Source organism: Thalassophryne amazonica, chromosome 7 (genome assembly GCF_902500255.1).
Source record: "Thalassophryne amazonica chromosome 7, fThaAma1.1, whole genome shotgun sequence".
NCBI lineage: Eukaryota > Metazoa > Chordata > Actinopteri > Batrachoidiformes > Batrachoididae > Thalassophryne > Thalassophryne amazonica.
This window is the reverse complement of record NC_047109.1, coordinates 93,537,477-93,553,101: the sequence shown is the minus strand read 5'-3', so window position 1 is coordinate 93,553,101 and position 15,625 is coordinate 93,537,477. Positions and strand designations below refer to the sequence as shown.

Sequence of the window (15,625 nt, the reverse complement as noted above, 5' to 3'; positions counted from 1 at the left end):
ATGCAATTAATCAAGATTAATCACAGAAAGTCATTGAGTTAATGCGATTAAGATTTTTTATGTTTGCCCACCCCTAATATATATATATATATATATATATATATATATATATATATATATATATATATATATATATATATATATATATTATTTACATTAATTTTTAAGATCCTATTGTCTTGTGTACAATTTGTACATGTTCAATCAAGCCCCTCTATTTTGTGACGTGATAAGTACAACACCACCGACATACACAATTACCAGTGGCGATTTTGGTATGGAAATTCTGGTGGGGCCACACAATATTCACGCAAGAAAATCTGATGCAATCCAAACATATTACCATTCTCATATCGTGACAACATAGAAAGTGCAGAAGAGAGGAGATCACAACACATTTGATGACAAAATCCCAGCTCAATAATACCGTCTTGAATCACATAACAATCCGACCAGATAGCCTATTACCATAACACCATCACCAAAGAACGGTGTTAAAGCTCTCCCAAGATTAATACATACTTAATATTGAAACAACAATGTGATGATAATAAAACAATGAAGAATCTACTGCGTAAATGGCCCACAGCCAATACATGACAATCAGTAGACCAGTCAGAAAGCCATTTCAGCACCACAGACAGGTGATCAGCTCCTCTGGGGAGCCTGCTTGAGGTTATGCATCCTCCAACACATCCACACATGCCTGCAACCCATTACTCCAACTCCGCGACAGTTATACAATATACATATTATATAATCAATTCCACATAAAAATAAGTAAATTAAGTCACCCTCTGACACTTGTGCGTCAAACTTACACCTAAACACAGCACAGCAGTCAATATGTCATAGTTAAGAATAAAAATAAATGACTCACCATGGTTCAGTTTTTGAAGAGGAATGAAGCTCGGCGGTCCTTCATGGTGGCAAACTTCTGACCTTGACCAACAATGACCTTGCTGTTAAAATCCGACAGCCCATGGATGAATCCGTTTTCAATAGAAAGCATCGCCAGTGCGTTCAATCTCTGCTGTCCTGTTGTATTCCGTGTAAACGTTTTTATTCTTTTTAGAGTGGAGAAGTTTCTCTCGGATTCAGTGCTTGTCATTGGTGTTGTGATTATGATTTGTACAAGTGTCACTGTTTCAGACAAGGTCTCCTGGATGTTGTTTTCATGAATGGACTTCAGTAAAGAAAGTGTGGTGTTGCCTGTGCTGAGTTCACTGTGCTGGTAGAGGGACATCAACTCTGTTTTCAGCTTCGCCTTATTTGTTATTGGCCATAGATTAACAGCACATTCCAGTTCAGCCTCTGGAAAGGACTGTACAGACGTGGGGAAAAGTGTGCAGTCAATGAGTTTTGCTGCAATCAGTTGGTCACTCTTGGTGAAGCTCTCCTCCACTTGACTTACTTAACACAGTGTCGCAGGCCTCTTTCATGACTGTAGCCATGTCAGTTTTCCTCCTTTTATTTCCGTCTGCTCCACTTTCTTGCACAATCACATCAGCTCGTTCCCTGAGACGTCCCACGTTCTTCTTAAAGGTGCCCATCACCTGGTTGATGCCGGCCGCATTGATGTCCCGCTTTTCAATCAATCAATCAATTTTTTTATATAGTGCCAAATCACAACAAACAGTTGCCCCAAGGCGCTTTATATTGTAAGGCAAGGCCATACAATAATTATGTAAAACCCCAACGGTCAAAACGACCCCCTGTGAGCAAGCACTTGGCTACAGCACACTTTTGCAGCACACTGTACAAAATGTCCACTTCTGGCATGAGCTCAGAAAAAAACTGCAAGAAGTGTAGGAACTTAGGGTCCTGCAGGTGCATGGACAGGCCATAGGCCTCGCTGATGGTCACCCTGTCCCATCCCTCTTGAGTACACATGTTGTCCAAACACTCTATCTCCTGGCGGCATTCCCACACAGCATTGACTGTTCTGCTGTTGAAATTCCACCGCGTGGCTGGAGGTCTCGGGATGTGCCTCTCCGATGTTGTACCAAGAGCAGCTGTTTTCTTTGGTGAATTAGAGAAAAACTGGTCATCTGCATACTTCAAGTATGCAGATGACACTGCCTTGGTGGGGTTCTTGAAAGCAGGGGAGCTGTCAATGACCAGCTTTGAAGAGGAAGTGGGGAGCTTCATAAAATGGTGCTCTGACAATTTCCTTAATGTTAACACAAGCAAAACAAAAGAAATGGTTATCGATTTTAGACGTAGTGCAGAAGAAGTACCAAACACTGTCATCAACAACACATTGATAGAGAGAGTTAACACCTATAAATATTTAGGGGTTGAAATTGATGATTAGTTGAGATTTGACAAATGTGCCGTTTTTAAGGTGAAGAAGCTTCAACAAAGAATGTTTTTCCTAAGAAAATTGCGTAGTTTTAGTGTTGACACCTACATTTTAGAGTTATTTTATAAGTCTGTATTTCAGAGTGTCTTGTCCTTTGGTCTTGTCTGTGTCTTTGGTAGTATGCGTAAACAAGATCAGGATAAATTGCAACGTATTATTAAAACAGCTAGTAGGATAATTGGGTGCAATCAAACATCAGCTGCTCAGCTGTTTCAAGATATCATACTACACAAGGCTGAAAGTATTCTTGCAGACATTACCCACCCTTTACATAACAGATTTCAGTTAAGCCAACGTGGTAAGGGGAGGCTACTACAAAGGCAAATAAGGACAACCAGGTTCAGCATGTCATTTGTTCCCTCTGCAATTAGAATTGTTAATGAAAGACACAGTTCTCAGCAGGGGACTTGACACTGTAGTACTATGTGGGTGTGGGTGTGTGTGTGGTATGCAGCAGCTTAGCTGTGTGGAGAGGAGCCAGAGAGGCATGGGGGAGGGGGGGTGTATTTATCTGTCTTTTATTTATTTATCTGTTTTTAAGATTGTCTATCTTGTCTGAAGTTGTCTGTATTACACGTACCTTGACCATCTGAATTTCCCTTCTGGGATAATAAAGTTAACTTTGACTTTGACTTTGAAAACACTGTGAATGCTGGCAGATCAGCAAAAAACAGTTTCAGCTCAGAAATTCTTGCTGAGCAGGTTTGTTAGAGTGTCAGGTTTAATTGGTGCGCGAAACAGCGCACAAAATGGGCATTTGGATAGCGCTCCTTGACAAGAGTCAGAACTCTGTGCACACCTCCACTCATTACTGCTGCACCGTCATATGTTTGTGCTATGAGCTTGTTACCCAGGTTCAGGGGCTCAAGAGATGCTATTACAGCAGCTGATAGACCAGCAGCCGTTTTGTCCTTCACCTCAATAAACTCCCAAAACCTCTCTGTCACTGTGTTGTTGACCATGTAGCGCAGCACTATGACCATCTGTGATTTGCAGGAGATGTCAGTGGTCTCATCTGTCTGCACAGCAACGAAAGGTGTGTCTACCGACTGTTGAGTAACCTCATCCTTGTAAACACTACATGCAATCCAAAAGTTCATTCTGGATTATTGCTGAAGTGCCCTTAAAAGAAGGTTGAGAATTGTAGTGTCCTCTGAGCCTCGGGTTTCCCTCACACATCATCTCAAAAATACACCTGAAAATGCCGGGGTTTAAGATGTTGGCAGACTCGTCATGTCCACGCAGGGTAAGTTCACACTTCCCACACAGTTTTAAACAGGTTATAATTCTGCCAAGGCCATACCTGTTTTCTTCAGTCTGGCGATTGTGCTCTTCAATGCCATGTCTGTATGCACTGTCAAGCTGAGATGCAATATTTGCGGTCCCTAATAAGCCAAGCTTGATGGCATTATCCACATGTGATGCGCAGCTCTCATGTTTTACTAGCCTTTCTGATAGATATTTCAAGTCCTTAAATCCAGTTGTTGTCCAGACAGTTTCCCCTCCAAAAAGAAGACATGGAAAACAGAATAGTGCTTTTTTTCGATTGGCTAGCCGTTAGCCATTTTTTTACGTTTGAACCATTCATGGTTGAATAATCTATTTTTATCCTTTCCTTCTTGACAAAGGGTGAAATCCTCTGGTCTAAGGGGTCCCAGACGTTTAATCTCTAATTTATGTTCGATTGGTAGAGTACCATATCGCACAGTCGCTAAATAATCTACTCGTTTCATTGTTTATCCAAACAGCAAAATAGTTAATTGACAAGGTAGTGATGCTCAGTACCCGCCCTCACACCAAATCAACCAATAGGAAAGTGTCTGGGGCCCTGGCTGTCAGGCCCCACTGGCCAAACTGACGTGTGCGTTGAGTATGCGCATGCACACGCAGCAGTGTGACCAATTCAGAGCGCTGCAGGCACGGCCTTCTGCCCCATCGAGCGGAAACAGGTGAGCAGCAGAGACAAATCCATACAGAACAATATTACAAACAAGTCTATAGAAGAAATACACTCTGCAAATGAAATCTTCAACATTTTATTTGGCGAACAAAGTTCAGGTTGTTAACTTGAAGTTTTGCTGAACAACATAATTGTGATGAGCATAATTCTCCACAACAGCGACAAATGGTGGGACCGTGCCCCACGGGCCCCTAATGCAAAAACGCCACTAACAATTACATAACAAATAACAACAACAACAAAAAAAGATCACATAACGGAAACAGAGTGACACGTTGGTGTGTGCACTGAACTGACAGGGCGTGTGGCCGCCGACAGCAGCAGCTGTTGAGATCTCTGCTTCTGGACATCACGGCTGGGGAAAATGTTCTGTGTTTGGACAGACATGACCTTACAACTTAGGATTGCCAACTCTCTGAAAAATAAATAAGGGACACCTCACTGGCAGGGCCGACCGACCGATCCGACCATTGCCTTCACCCTTCCCAGCGTGTGTGTGAAATGATTTTTAAGCATTTGACTATTGACTTGACCTTGAATTTAAGTAGATGCATACATGCATTTGTTGTGATATGAACACGTTGAAAATAAATTATTATTTACCAATTTATTTTTAGTGCAAAATAAATTTTCACTCACAAATACAATATGAGCATCCTTTCCTGCTTCAAAGCATAAAAAACTATTTAAAAATAAATCTCTCTGTAGTGTTATTGCTTAACTTAAAATTGTATAAATTAACAAAAAACAATAGAAAAATTGCATCATCCAAACAATGTAACAGTGCAAAACAGTGTAACAGTGCAAAACAGTGTAACAGTGCAAAACAATGTAACAGTGCACATTTAGTGTAATAAAAAGTGCAAAAAATAAATAAAAAAAAATCTGAAAAAGTAAACAATACTCGTGCCATGACTGTAGGTTACAGTTATAGTAGGCTACAAAAGAATAAACTTAGACACCAAAAGCCTGATGTCACTTCATGTGGAGAGTGGAGACAGCCTATTTTTTCCATTTGTATTTCTTTTGAGCCCTTGCTGCAGTCAGGAGTTGTCTTTCACTGCTACAGAGTAAAACTCTGAACAAGTCATTTCATAATTTAGACTGACAATGAGCTCGCTTCTAATTAATTCAGTAGAACATTTGTTATGCACATCAGTCCACTTATTCTTCATGAAAGGGAAAATCCTCTCCACAAATCCAGTGGACGACGGAATGCTGAGGACAAAGGATACAACTGCCTGGATGTTGGGGATGTCAGCTGCCTGAAGAACTTGCATCCATCGCTCTGCTGTTCCCTTGGACTGCCACTTCTCCTTCTCCTGGGGTGCTGTAGTGAGGTGTTCCAGCAGGCTGTTTGCAGTCACACACATCATAAACCTGATCCATAGAGATGTTCAGTCTGCCAATAGAGATAAGAAGGTGACCTGAGTCATAAGTGGTACATAATAAATTTGTATTATTAATAATGTATATTTTATACAGTATTAACTATGTAGTTTTTTTTTACCCATCCATATGAACTGTTTGAATTTGTAAGTTGTGCAAAAGATAATATGTGTATATAGTGTACAGTAAGTTTATGATTGTGTCCAATTGTATAAATTATAATTGTATTTATTTATTTCTAATAATCAACAATAATAAAATATGGTTTATCACTAAATTGGCAATTGCTTCATTCTTACCTGCCAACCAGATGAAGCTGCTCGCTGATGTTCTCAATGTCATCAAAGGAGATCTTCCCAGATGCCAGAGAGAGGGGCTGCAGGTGGAAGAGCCAGTTTTCCTCAGAGAAGTCAAACCACTTCTCCACATAACTGATGGCAGTGTTTAAGAAGGCTGTAAACTCCTGCCTGGCAACTTCAGCAGCAGATGGTGGAAGATGCTGGAGCTTCTGTCTTGTTAGGTACCCGTAAAAGGCATCATTTCGTCTCTGAACTAGTTTTTTCAAGAAAGAGTCCATGATGGAATAGAGATCAACAGATGTAGTCGCATTCTTCTCCAGGTTTTTTACCACTTCTTCAAACATAGACAGCACGTTGTTGCAGAAGAGAAGGTACACTTCCACAGTGTCGGCCTCTTCCTCATCTACAGCATCTTCTGTCAACTTCAGCAGTTCTTTCAGGTGCTTTGGACACTCCTCACCAATGCTGATGAGATAGGAATTCAGCGGGACCCAGTTCTGCAGCAGGCGGGTGATTGCAGGGTTGAGTGACAGCCATCTTGTCACAACATGGCGCAGGATTTCATGGAACTCAACGTCACAGAATTCATAAAACTCCTTCAGGGACTCTCTCCTTTTGGCAGAGGTGGAAAAGAAGCTATACGAGGTCTCTTAGATAATAAACCGACCCTTTTATTTTTTTTTTTTAACTATATGGATTTGAATGACATGCGATTACACCAATCATGCTTGAACCCTCGTGCGCATGCGTGAGTTTTTTCACGTGTGTCAGTGACATCATTTCCCTGTGGGCAGGCCTTGAGTGAGATGTGGTCCCGCCCTCTCGGCTGAATTCCTTTGTTTCACACGCTGCTCGAGACGGCGCGCGTTGCTTTATCAAAATTTTTTCTGGACCTGTGAGGAATATCCGAGTGGACACTATTCGAGAAATTAAGCTGGTTTTCTGTGAAAAGTTTAACGGCTGATGAGAGATTATGGGGTGTTTCTGTCGGTGTAAGGACTTCCCACGGAGCGGGACATCCTGCAGCGCTTCCAGGCGCTGTCGTCGGCCTGTTTCGAGCTGAAAACATCCTAATTTAAGGCTTAATTCACCCAGGACATCGTGAGAGAACAGAGAAGATTCAGAAGAGGCCGGCATGAGGAATTTATGCGGACATTCCACTGTTTAAGGACATTTTTTTAATGAAAGACGTACGCGCAAATTCGCCGAGTCGTTTCCGTGACGACTCGGCAAATCTGTGTGCGCCGCGACAGGAAAAACACCTCCGTGCCGACTTCTTCTGAAAGTTCTCTGTTCTCTGACGACTTACTGCGTCAACAGAGCCTGAAATGTGGAAGTTTTCAACTTGAAACGGCGAGACGCTGCCGCCTCGAAGCACAGATCGCCGTCAGGCGCCGTGGACCGTCCTTAAAGCGACACTACCAGACCAAAATCTCTCATCAGCCGTTAAAATTTTTACCGAAAACCAGCTGAATTTATTGAATGGTGTCCACTCAGTTGTGCCTTACAGTTTTGAAAAAAATTTTATCAAACAAAGCAACAGTCTCTGAGCCATTCCTAAACAATGAAAAAAATCGACGAGCGGGTGGACGACTCCTCACTCAAAGACTGCCCACAGGCGAATGACGTAACCGACAGGCGTGAAAAAACTCTCGCATGCCCACGAGGGTTCAAGCATGTCTGATGTAATCACACGTGATTCAAATCCATATGGTTTTTGAAAAAAATAATAAGGTCGGATACTTTTCTAATAGACCTCGTATATCTTTAGGACAATATTTTCCACATCAATTGTCCAGGGCTTTTTTTCACCGTGTTATGGACGATATGTGCATGGCAGTTACCACGAAGGATCTCACTGTTGGCCTCTCTCAATTTTGTGAACACAGAGTTGTGGATGCCATAATTGACATTTGCATTGTCAGCACTGAATGCAGAAACATCATCTAGGGATAGACCCATGTTTTGAAGAGAACTTCGTATTGTTTTTACTATTCCCTCTGCAGACTCATCTGGATTTTCAAAAAAATCTAAAACCTTGTTGAGAACCCCATTCTTTGGCGTAAAAAACTGCACGGCCAAGGGAAACATCTTCCGATTTCCCTTATTGGGAGCATCGGTGTGGAGAGAGAATGGGAGCGTATTTCCACCACTTTTCAGTGTTTTGATCACCTCTTCTGTTGCCTTGGGAGAGAGGACATCGGTGACAAGGGAGGGAGACATGCGTCATGTACAGATGAGTTACGTTTCTGTCAGTTTCTGTCCGTGTGTGTGTAAAGTCTGATGTTGCTAGGCAACAGCAGGCTGGGGGGGGGGGGTAGATAGATAAGAAGGGGGAGCCAAATTCCTTCACCAAGGCCGTAGATCCTTCCGGGTGTTAGAGCAGGGAATTTGGCCTTCAGGAGCCAATAAGGCTGCCGTGTTGATGTTAGACGGAGAGATACAGAATTCCATTTACTGCACCTCTGACTGTCCAGAGTGCAAATTTGTGAAGAATTCCTGCATTGCATTCCTTTGCAATGCAGTGTATATGCTCCAAGATGGTCTCCATTTTACGTTTGACTTCACAAGTTCACACAGTCTGAGATTGCACAGTATTGCCCAACTCATTAATCATGATGGACCGATGAGGGGACAAGATTCTGGAAGCAGCCGTCTTGCAAAAATTCCTGTGGGTCAGGGCAGCGCACAAACCAATCAGCACCAAACCTCCCACCATAAAAGTGAATAGAAATAAATGCTCATGTCTTCCACAGAGAGTGGAGCCACATGTCACACTCCATTCTCTCAGGCGTCGAGAGCATAGTCCTCTGGGTGGGTTCCATCAGGGCACACAGGGTCCCCCAGCCCTGACTTAATTGTCAAAGAAAAAAAAAATGGTGTCAATAGCGTTGAGAGACCAGCTGATCAGTTCCATGGTTAATCCAAATCTTAATTTGAAGAATTCACACTCTGGTGAAGCTGAGACTTTGAAGGTCGGAAAAGAGCTAGAGAACAGAAAAAGGAGGAGAGGAGAGGGGAGGAATGCGACCATCCTTGCCAGAGTCCAAAGCCATGCGAGTCACATACACACAGACGTTTCTTGCTTTATAGATTGTCTATTCAGTTGCCCAAAATCTATAAATGTTCCGTGATTAAAGCAGAAGAAGAAGAGGGAGTTTTTTCACCGGACTGTACACAAGCAGGTGATCACTGACAGCTGTCAGCCTTTTTGTGCGGCCAGATGGACAGCTCCAGTGCTCGCGTGCGCACATGGAGTGGCTGGTACAGCATTTATGGACACATACGCACACAGCTGAGTGAACATTTCAGCCACACGCTCACACACTGCTTTGATCACCTGTTCTACACACGCAGGTCATTCAGCCATTGTGAACACACGTGCAGCTGAGTGGACACACACTCATCACTCGGATCGCCTGTTCTACACACGTACATGCGCACACTCCGTCATGTGAGACACACACTGATGAGAGGTCAGTTTAGTGCTGGGAATGTGAGGACAAGCAGATATTTGATTGTGTGGGTGAGTGAGTGAGAGTTCCAGTGTCGGTGCCATCTGACAGCAGTCTGTGTCATCTGACTGTTGTCTGAAATATGTTTGTGCTGCATCGTGCAGGTGTGCACGAGGCAGTCCAGATACGTTCGGACCACAGCTGGCCACGCCCCTTTTCTTCCCGAATGCATCGGATAATGGCAGTATTTGGCGTGTCGGAATGGTTCCTCCACATTCTTGCTATGTGTGACGGGGGTTTAATGTTGATATTGCTACTAAATCAAATGTATTAATTTTTTTTACTCTTGTGTCGTATCAGCCTCCAGCCTGACGTGCTGCACTGGTCAAGGCTCAAGCTGCACAAGCACACAATGTTCTGCATCTGAACTTTGTGGTGCGACACGAATAACTGCATATCTAGGTATGGATGAAGTCTGCATCTAGTTATTACTGTGATCATTACAGAAAAACAAGACCGCTCTGTGCTGACTTGTTTCATGTTGCAGGCGGTACACAAATTACAGACCTCACAAGAAGAAGTTGTGTTGTGGCCGAGAATTGTGTTTCAGCATCGATCAACAATGGATTCAGTAAGACTGTCGCCAACACCGTGTGCTGCTCAACTGACAACTGCAACAACCAAAATGTTCCTGGTAACCTCATGTGCTTATGTGCTTCTTTGTACTACACACAGTATGTGGTAAAACTACAAAACCGTTGTATGAAAAAAAGGTGAACTGTGGAGTAATAAGAGTATGAAACGTATCAGTGCTACTGTGACTGCTTTCTGCCAGAGGTTGGATCATCTCTCTCATATATGCAGCAAGAACAGCTGCCTCATATGATGTAAAAGATTGATACCAGTCATTTCTACATTTCAAATCTCTTTCTGTATTACAGATCAAATTTTCTTTTCTTTTTTTTTTATTTTCAACATTTAATCTCAGTTCAAAATGCAAATTTCTTTGTTTTGTGCCATGATGTGTGTGGAATAAAAAGAATATAGAAAGTTGTTTCAGCTTCTGTAGCTTTTCTGATTGTTGCTCAGTTGTGCAGAATAAAATCTTCATATTCATCACAGCGTTTTTATTTGACTTAGTTAGTGGTTATAACCTCTGCTGAGGTGGTTAATTGATCATCTGAATCTGAGCGCAATTATAATTATCGATCCACCAAACATTAAACCAAAATCTTAAATTTAACAAATCAAATGAAAATCTTGTGTGATTTCAGTATATTGGGAGAGTTTTATATTTCTATCTTCTCATCTTCATTATTTCAGTCAGTTAAAAAAAAACCCAATATATGATATATTTGTGAATTCTGCAAAGTGTCTACTTTTTATGGGAAGTGAAGGAATATATCCTAAATGTGCTGAGACCCCTGAATTATCCCAAGAAATGTTCCTTGATGGAAAACTGCTGTTTTTTCCAGCTCCTCCACCAAACACAGCTAATTTGTACAAAGCACGTTTGAATCAAGACATTAAATGTAGCTTTCAACAACCTGGTTTCATGGAAAGTCGTGATTCAGCAGCACAAAATATACATTAATCCATTGGTTCGTGATATTGTAACGAAAAGCACCTCATTTTCGTCACGGCAGCACAAATTCATTCTAATTCATTCCGTGATGGCTGCACGAAATTAAAAGTGAGGCGGGGGGTCGGGGGTGGTTATGGTTTGGATGGGGAAGGAGTAAGATTAGGTTATGGTTAAGGTTAGGGTCAGGGGTAGGAGCAGGGTTAGTAATAGTGAGTTAAAAAAAAAAAACCCCGTCACGAAAATTTGACTCATTTCGTCACGGGGGCACGGAAAAAAAAACAACAAAAAAACAAAAACGTGAGACTGGGCTGTTTTCACGCAAGCTATTTTTTTTATAATATTGAATGATTTTCATGAATAAAGCCATGGAAAAAAATGTGCGCACATGCCAGTGTTCTCTTCTAAATATTGTCTTATTGTTCCAACTGTCACATCTGTCACATTCAAGGGGTTTTGTCCACTTTTCTTTGGGCCAGAGATTTGTGTCGAGATTTGTTGTGTGGCACAAAAAGCAGATAGACACAAATGCACACACACAGACTGTGGCATAGGAGTTATCAAAAGGGTTTATCCAGAATTGAGGTAGTGTTTCGGTACTGTTAGATTTATTTGTTATTATATTTTAGTTTTTACTATCAAGTATTTGCTATGATTAAATGGTTATTTTTTAGTGAGTTTTAGTTATCTGTTTGAATATACATGTCAACTGGTCTGAATCTGATGACAACAAAGGAGTTAGGTTCCACCAGGTACCGAACAACTGGGTTTCCCCTCTAGCTACACAAGCCAATAAGGTTAGGTGTTGTGGGAATAAAACCCACCCACTTTACCACCTACATTGTGTTTATAAAAACACTTGTTGGTTTTGTTTGGGGTCTCTCACAAGATGGAGTCCCTATGTGGGCTGCATCTCTGGGGACCCAGGCCTGTTTTTCAACATGACTTTAAATAAATTCAAACTGAAGAATACTTCAACTTTGTAAGGGACAGTATTACAATAAGAACTGGGTAGAATTAAATAGTACACAGTGAGACAGTCAGCCAGGCAGAGGTAACAAAGTAAAAAGCAGAATGAACTGGCAAAAACATGATAAACACAAAGGGCTTAAATAACACAGGTGGTGGTTATAGGGAAATGAGAGACAGGTGTGTAAGAACAATCAGGAAGGAGGCGTAGCAAACAGAAGGACCCAGTCCAAACCCCAAACACCAGACAAGAGCGTGCAGTCAGACAAACAGAAAGCAGACAGACCCTGAATAAAAGATAAACCCAAACACAACACAAAGAAAATGTAAAAATCCACACATGAAATAATCCCTTTCAATAATCTGTTTTCATTAATAAATAATGAACAGAGATCAACAAGAAAATTAAAGTTGGACCAGAAACTAGAACAGAACTCAGCACATGGTTAAAGCATAACAAACAGATAACACAATCAGTGACTAAAGTATAATAAAAAATAAATCAAAGACCAGGTCCAAACAGAAGATAAAAGAGCAGGAAAAAGGACACCGACAGAGGACAAACCAAGACATAGGTTCGGATAGGGGCAGACTGTGACAATTTTCCGCAGTGTTATCCATGGATTCAGCCATGTCCATGTAGTTATGAGGAGCCTGCATGTACACATTTAAGCGCTTTGCTACCAAGGCATTCCACATGAGTGACTTGTGGAGTACTCAGCACTAGGGGTGCCGGAAAAAATTGTTTCACGTCCGAATCGCGATTCTTATTTATTACGATTCTGAATCGATCCAAAATGTGAGGATGCCAGAAACAACCATTTAGCCTTCTTGGACTGTGATGTTACAATTGGAGAGAACAGGCAGCTCCAGACAGGGGTTTACAGAAAACCAACTCACACTGACCAATATCTGCTCTTTGGTTCAAACCACCCCCTTGAACACAAGCTCGGGGTGATCAGGACTCTTCAACACAGAGCCCTACAGGTGCCCACAACTGCAGAGGGAAGGGCTAAAGAACAACTTGTCCGGAAAGCCCTCACAGTATGTGGGTACCCACGTCTGGTTAGGTTTAAAACTCCAGCATTTGTGGCTTCTGTTTATTCTTCTCTACAAGAGTCAAGACAGAATCAGACTACCAGAGCAAGAATTTTAGCTGTGGAAGCTTCTGCGATCTGAAGCGAAATGTCCTCGCATCAAGCAACCCAGTCCAGTCGAAGATTCACGCTTCTCTACTGTGGAAACCACCTGGACAACTGAGAGCCTACACAGAATCATTAAATTGCTTACTGTAATATGTCCTGTTATTTAGCTCCTGCCAGAGTTCAATAAATATCTTAAACGTGTGATGTTGTCTGTGATTTTTGTATGGTTTTACAGAGGGTGTCGATCTGACCTGCGGAGCTTACCCCTGAGAATTTGAGACTGATCTTAATATTTCCTATCGACTGACCCTAAAATCAATGATATTATAACCTTGTTATAGATCATTAAGGCAGCGATAGGTGGTGCCCCCTATTCGAGTTAAAATTATCCACAAGTGATAATTTTCAATATTCCAAACATTAATATATTCATCCTGTGGCTTTCTTTCCTACAGTATATTGGTGCAAGCCCATGTGAGGCTGCACTTACCAGGTCTGAACCTTTGTGAGTCATACAGAAAACACAGCCAATTAAGCTGGAAGCGTATAGAGCAACTTAATCTGTCCTTATTCAACTGTGTGCGTGTGCATGAGAGAAAAAGAGAGAAAAAAGAAAGCGCTGTGTTATTTTCACGAGAAATTCATGTTTAATGTGAGGCCTCGGTGACAGTTAAAATTCTGCGAGTTTCCAGATTTAAACTGCTCACCCGGATATATATTGCAAAATTGCGAGATTCCAATTGTTGTAATCACTGTATTTGTGACTCCAAGGGACTAGTTAAATTAGCTACTTAACCAGTCACAAACCTTGTGAGTCAGTCAGCATGCTGTGCTCTGATTGTCCAGACACAATTTGCATGAGCTGAGATTTTAGATTTTAGACTGAACCTGTATTCCAGAAAGGGATTGCCAGTGATTGCTTCCCTGACCAGGAGACGTCCTGATCAAAAGCTTGTTTGAGAGAAAAGGAAGGGTTCCCCCGTGTCCACCATCTTGTATTTTAAAGGTACTGTACTGTTCACAGGACCACCGAATCCGCCATTTTGTGAAAAAACAAGCACGTTTTTAAGAATTTATTGCTGCTGAGCGGAAAAGTTTGAAGAGGAGGCGTTGCCTGTTTCAAAACCCCTCTGTGTGAATCATGTCAAGACGTGCCGACGTCACGATGTCATCAACAGCTTGACGCGCCGCCATGAAACTGCGCTACGTCACACGCACGATGTAAACAGTTGCCATCTTAGTACGCCAGCTCCAAACGGCTTAGCAGCCACGAGCGGTGTTGAAAATCAGAACGAGTTGTTTCATTAAGCATTACTTGGTTAACCAAGCTGCTTCTAATGGTCACTAACTGCATGAAACCTGCATGTTATTCAGTCCGTGTAATTAGTTCAATCGATTTCTGCTGTCGGCGCTGCGCGCGACAGTACGGGCCTGCTAACATGCACTAGCTTCTACAGCTGTGCTAACGGCCCCTTAACTCGGATTGAACACTAATTAGCCATCGGAAAACCAGAGGCAATAGCATGCTAACAGGCCGTTAGCCGCTGTCAAACGCCCAGGCTCCGATCATTGAATTAACCCAGGTGCTAATCACCGCAGCTAAAGCGCCTAACCAGCTAGCCTAGCTTCTGCTAACAACATAACAGCATGCTACAGCGACCAGATAGTCCGCCGACTGCTGGTAACTAGCCTGTATTGCATGTAAATAATTTCCAGCAACTTTTTAACTTTTCCCTACCACTTAAAAGAATGACTACTATTAACTGAAACTGAAACATTTATTATCAAGTTTCATCTTGCATAATAATTTTTTTTTAACTCTTTTAAGTCGCTTCTCCAATTCTAATTGGAAATATTAATCATTTATTCTACTGTTTTGATACTAATCAAGTGTACACATATTTAATTAATCTTGTTGTTTTCACAACTAGCTAATGAACTTTATAGTTTCAATCCAATTAGGATTAATCAGGAGATCATTTAAATAACAATAAAGAAAAATTTGTTTTTTTTTTTACAACTCTCCTACCTCATTAAAAGAACACCTCCTTCAGGAGTGATTTCTTTTTGAAGTGAAAGTGCTGAAGCTTTACCAAAGTGTAACCCATAGTAATTCTAAACAGAGAATATTGGTGTTACATCACAATAACTAAACCCAGGAAAGTTCTACGTGTACATAATACATAATTCATTGTAAATAATACAACGAATAACACTCCTCAACATTTTCCTTTTGCATTCGTGTGAATTCTCCACTGCTCGATTCACCTGCAGTTAACTCACGAATCCCTTTCACACTTCTGCAGCTGGATCATCTGTAGTTTTTTTTTTATTATCGCTCATCTTGTTATTTTGTTGTCAATTCTTTATTGTTTTGTTTCTGGTGGACGCTGTCTAATCGTCATCCCAGAAAGCCAACATGGCCACGCCCAGTGACAACAAACCAAGAACTTCTACTGAC

The 15,625-nt window shown here is 41.6% G+C and overlaps 1 protein-coding gene across 1 annotated transcript in view; it reads left to right on the top strand.

The window, feature by feature from the left end:
• LOC117514564 (phospholipase A2 inhibitor and Ly6/PLAUR domain-containing protein-like) overlaps positions 1-10,587 on the top strand; it is a 73,978-nt gene extending 63,391 nt beyond the window's left edge. Inside the window, exons 5-6 of the mRNA XM_034175088.1 lie at positions 9,829-9,930; positions 10,016-10,587. Coding sequence (XP_034030979.1) covers positions 9,829-9,930; positions 10,016-10,245 — 332 coding nt within the window. The 3' untranslated portion in view covers positions 10,246-10,587. The remainder of the gene's footprint in view (positions 1-9,828; positions 9,931-10,015) is intronic.
• The last annotated feature ends 5,038 nt before the right edge of the window (positions 10,588-15,625 follow it).